The sequence below is a fragment of the Buceros rhinoceros genome, unplaced genomic scaffold (genome assembly GCF_000710305.1).
Source record: "Buceros rhinoceros silvestris isolate BGI_N320 unplaced genomic scaffold, ASM71030v1 scaffold7569, whole genome shotgun sequence".
Lineage (NCBI taxonomy): Eukaryota > Metazoa > Chordata > Aves > Bucerotiformes > Bucerotidae > Buceros > Buceros rhinoceros.
In genome coordinates this window covers 130,158-135,578 of record NW_010433211.1, presented here as the reverse complement: position 1 = coordinate 135,578, position 5,421 = coordinate 130,158, and the positions used below count along the sequence as shown (strand labels likewise).

The following is a 5,421-nucleotide window of genomic DNA, read 5'->3' as shown; positions in this document are numbered from 1 at the left end:
GAAGAGCGTTCACTGGCCATCCAGTTTGGTGACACACTTCATTTCCTTTGCAGGGCAGGGCCAGCGCCCTGTAGTTACAGTCACGGTCAGAAGCTGTGTCCAAGGCGTGCCACCTCCCCGCAGCACGCCCTTCTCGCAAAGCTGGAAAGGTGAGACCTTCCCTTCCCCCCTGCCAGCGGACACTACCCCTCACCTCCGCGTACCGCTGCCACACTGATGTGGTGTTGGAAACGTCCCTCAGATCTGACCCTCACTGGCTGCTACAGGTTTCCACTGCCGGCTGCTCCTCCGGTTGTTACGAGAGCTGGCACAGGAGCCGGAGGATGTCCAAGCAGCCGTCCCTGCTCACCACTTTAACAGGTTCTGACCTTTGCTACGCCCCCAGCCTTGTACCAGGAGGCCCTGCTGGACAGAGATTAACCAAAGTTGTTCCCCTCTTCCCTAGGCAAGAAGTTTCTTTGGGTAAAACCACCTGAAGTGAGACTTAAGGTTCTGTACTTTGTTGCTAGATCTTGTCTCCTGCCTGACTCACCAAAGACACTTGCTGCCGCGAGTGCCAGGCAGGATGGGAGGAAGGATGGGGAAGCGCACACAGAAACGTGCCTGGTGAGGGTCCAACAACGCAGAGGAGGGCCATGCTAATGCTAGCAACGAATTCTTCTCAAACACTGAGTCAACTCTACTAGAAGGATGTTTAAGGACATGGATGATACAGAAAACGTTGCTGATTCAGCAGATGAAATGTGCTGATCGACAATGTGATGACCAGCACAACAGAAAGCTCAGTGAAGGCCAAACCACGTATGATATAGTGAACTTGTGGTTCTTCTCCCAGCTGTTCGTCCAGTCTTTCCAGCAAGTTCACAAAGAGTCAGCTTTGAATCTGAAAGACTCGCTATTGCTTCTAGCACTGGATTACGCCTGCAGATGAATAAAGACCGGACTGTAAGTCTGCACTTTTAAGGACCTTTGGAAAATCGTGCAATAATGGGGCTTAGTAACTAGAGCGTTGGTGCGTTCTCTCAATCACAGCTGCGACAGAGCACGATTTAGGCTTTTCAACACACTCACAACGTTGCTATTTTTCTCCTACAATTTGTGGTTCTCAAAGCAAAGCAACTAGCCCAAGCGCGGATGCTCCTTTTAATTGCATATATCCCATAAGAAGAAAGAAAGTGCCGAGAGTCTCATTGCCTTTACACCTGGCACAACGGGTATTATCAGAGACCAGGAGATACCAGAAATAACTCCGACTTACTAGATTACAACTTTGGGGACTAACTCGAATGCCCTCAACAAATACTTGATTCAATGTAAAACTATCCAAACTACCTGTACTCTCCAGTGTACTACTTATAGGGTGATCTTCCTCCTGGGGAGAAGATTTCACTCATTCCCGTCTTTCCTTCCAATACCCCCTTTGTAGCGCTAACCCCCCAACACATTGTTCTGAGAACTATCAGGAAGGGCTCCATAAAACAAGGCAAGGTCAAACAGTGCAAGCTGGCTTTAAGATAAAATATTCATTAAGTGTAAGAAAAATGCCTTTTCTTCTAATCTAAAAATTGATAGGCTTGCAGATTTTATCTTAAATGCAAACGGTTCCGCTTCTAAGCTCTTCTACCTTTTCCCTTTTTTCCCCCAAATACTACCAGTTGTAGCATGATGTAAAATCGGACTGAAACCACTGACCCACATCCATACATGCTAGTGCAGAGTTGGTGAAACTACCGAATTCAACACAAGGAATTGCTGGTTTAGGCTTTACACTGAGTCTTTTCTTGACACTTGTAAAGACCGTTAATAATAATGCCGCGCTCTGTCCAAAATCACTAGGATGCATTTTTGGCTGAAAGTGCACATTAATTGCAAAGACCGGATCTCTTTCAGAAATGTTTGGCAATTGCCAGCCTTTGAATTGTGGCAACCTCCGGAAAGGCAAAAGAACAACATACCGGGACCATCAGGAGCGTACAGCAAACACTGTGTTCACAGGGCAACCACTGCGACGCTGACCCAAACACCAGAGCCTAAACCGTCAGATGCTCCAGTGCTCCACTGACGCAGCGTGAGGGGCTGTTTGCTGCCTTTAGCAATAGCTAGAGACTGTTCCTGTTGGGTTTCAAACACGGTGAGATCCAGTGCTACTCGTTAGCTATCCCCCTCCCACCCAGCCTCCAGAGCCAGATCACTCCTGAACAGGCGCGTACTTGTCCCCGAAGAGACGCGCAGGTGAGACCGTGCTGTGATGCTGAACAGGGTGTGTTTTCAGCCAGTCCAGGTTGTTCTTGGTTGGGTCTGTGATTCACATCACCAGATCTTGCAGGCAAAAGTCTAGTGCGATGCCTCCACAGAGGGGATTCAGGCTCGGACCTTTGGAGCTGTTTAGAGCCCGCGGCTAACGCAGCGACAGTCACAGCACAGAGCACGCCCCCTCCTCCGCACATCGGCAATGAGGCTTCCGATTCTGTCTGCGGCTTCGCTTCCAGCCAAGAGCTTCAGTATTAAACTTCAAGTACAATTTTGCCTATGAACTAGCTAAAAATACCTGGAGTTTCTAGAGGCAAATTATTTGCATAATTCTTAATTATTAAGCTTCACTGCTCAAGATCCGTTTGCATTTCCTAGGTGGACATTCCCCTGGAAAGCATATTTTTAATGTGAAATAACAAGGTTTAGAAGAACGGGGAGAATACTGCCAATCAAGTAATTTGATGAGATTACATTGCATAAGCAGATAGTGGTGCTACAGTGAATAATTTAAAATTAAATGTTTTCCAGTGCCGCTGTATCATCTGCACGCTATTCATTTAGTTCCTTATATTTAGCAGAAGTAGGGCATATTTTCCATATGCCATTTATAAGCAACATAGACTGTTAATTTTATTCCTTACTGGAAAGTACCCTGGTCTATTTACAAATTAATTTGGGAAGTGACATCGTGACCGTTAGCCCCAACTGCTGCGCCTGACACACGCGTGAAAGAAAGGATGAATAGGTGGGATTTTGTACTTGGCGTGTCCGAATGAGGGGAGGAAATGTTTCCAGTTACATACTGTTAAAATTATTTCTGAGAAGACGTGTTGAACTGAAGCTTTAAGCTAAGTCCCTATAGCCCTGCATTATTCCAGTTATTTTCCAGGACATTGCTCATTCCTCTGTTGAAAGCTGGCTTCTTAGCACTACTTATCTTACTTGGAAAAATTACAGGTTTATGAAAGAGCTTTATTTTGTTACACCGATTTGTATAATTAGTTCCTCGCACATTGGTGCTAAAGAAATAGAACATTTTTTAATGGCAAGGGGAGTTTGTTAGAAAAATACCAAAATTGTACAACTGGAAATAAAAAGAAAGCATAAAAGCACAGCGTTCACATAAGACGAGCTTTCAAATGAGATGTGAGAAACCAGTCTCCAACAGCCCCCCATGTGAATACCAGAGCCACCGGAAAGGCACTGAGCACGGAACCGTGCACCTCATACCCACACCTGCGAGAGAAGCAACACTGCCAGACACAACCCTCCAAGGCAGAACAGGGCAGTGTCCAGCCCACGAGGTGTTCCTGGCACATAGGGCAGTTTCAGGTTTCCTTAGGACAAGCTGCAAACGTTAACTAAATATACAAATTACATGGTACTTCTGTGGGGAAAAAAATAAACCCCAACATACAGCATCTGAAGACAAGGAAAAGAGGCGTAAAGTACAGGACATTGTTGGCACAAGAAAATGTTATCACATCAAATCACGCCCTTTGAAATTTAATCCAGTAGATACATAAAGGAATGGTGGTGGCAGAGGCAAAGGGGCAGGATGAACATCAGATACTCAGTTTTAAGCATGCTAGTGAGGTCTTTGTTTCAGAAACCTGGCACAAACTGAAGCTACCAAATCCACTTCGGAGGCAAGAAAGCACCTCTCGAGGCAGTCCAACCCACGTCAGGCATTCTTCTTGCGGGCTGAAGACTGAAGGATCTGACCAGCACCATCTCCATGCTGAGGCTGCCTAAAGCTTCCCATTGGCAAACGCTGCCTCCTGGAACTGGGGGACAAACGTTTTGAAATACGCCCTGTGAAAAGAAGAAAACACACGGTTAGGAAAGAGTAAACTTTGAACATGGTGTGTGCATGTGTGTAGCCGGGGCTTTCACAGCGAAGCACCGTGCTCAGTCCGTTATCTGACATCATGAAAGGGTAGTGGTTTTCTCACGAGTTCTCAGTACGCAGCAGATCCACACACTGCAGCCTTCTAGAGCCAGCAGTGCTGCTCTCTCCAGGGTCCTCACCACTGCCACCTCATTAACCTCTTAACGTGGTCAGCTTCAGTAACCTGATGCTGCCAGGAGACCCCAGGGACAGTCCGTATTTTATACAACGCAAAGCTCCAGAGACAAATGTACTATGCACTACAAAAATAAACCTCCGGAGAGCTGTGAAAGTGAGAAACAGTTAAGTGAGCCACAAGCGTGGCTACGCCACTGCCTGCAGCATTTTACAAACGGGACTTTCTGATGCAGTTGATGCTCATTGTGTTCTTCCTCCATGCTGAAGAAAGCTTCACAGATGGTACCAAGGGTCCAAGCACAGACAAGCCGATGGAACAGAGAAATGGTGAAGTCGGGATGCGTGCAGGAGATAAGCTCTTTATCTGCCTCCTCACAGGAACCTTGACGCAGTACAGTCCCTGTCAATGCCGTAGTTTACGCAAGACGTAGTGAATAAATACTGGCACTTTGGGTGAACGGCGATTCCTTCTCTTAGACTCAAAGTCAGCGCATCATTCTGTAAATTAAGATGTGCTTTGTATATTTTGTATGTTAGTCTATCTCCTTTACAAGGGATTGAGCGACTCATAAATCCATAAAATCAGATGAACCCAAGTATCCAAAAGAGAGTTTGAACCAAACCTTTGAGTTTGTCGCACTGAAATAATCGGCCTCATGCTGAACATGTTTTATCTCTCCCAATGATAGCTTTTTATTTGCAACTTATATTAGAAGCTGCTTCATCATTCTGATTCCTACTTTCTGCACCAAACCTTCACTTCCTCTACATTTTTCTGTTCACATCACAGGTCTTTATAAATTTCTATGCAAGGAGAACCTCTTCCTGTCCCCCCCAATAAAACAAAAACCCACGTGAGAATAACTGCGATTGTGTTCAAGACACGACTGGTGTCTCTCCTGGGGTACCTCCTGACGCAAACAGCCGCTGATCACCTTCACACCATGGTGTGCGCTTCGTAACCTGGCGAACGCTGACCTCCACTCACTCGTACCTCCTCACACCTAAAAACACTGCAAGGTCACAGAAGAGGACTCTCCCCGCTCTCTGTGAAGCTGTGCCTGGCACATTAGTTAACAGATAGCTGCAGTCAGCTGTTGTACCAAAGCTGTCATCGCACACAAGCTGCTGTCCAAAGG

General features: G+C 46.3%; 1 protein-coding gene across 1 annotated transcript in view; it reads right to left on the bottom strand.

Annotated features, from left to right (window-relative positions):
• Window positions 1–4,004: 4,004 nt before the first annotated feature.
• The window catches only part of BRE (brain and reproductive organ-expressed (TNFRSF1A modulator)), a 129,267-nt gene continuing 127,850 nt past the window's right edge, over window positions 4,005–5,421 (bottom strand). Inside the window, exon 11 of the mRNA XM_010144030.1 lies at window positions 4,005–4,068. Within this exon, the coding sequence (XP_010142332.1) occupies window positions 4,005–4,068 (64 nt within the window). The remainder of the gene's footprint in view (window positions 4,069–5,421) is intronic.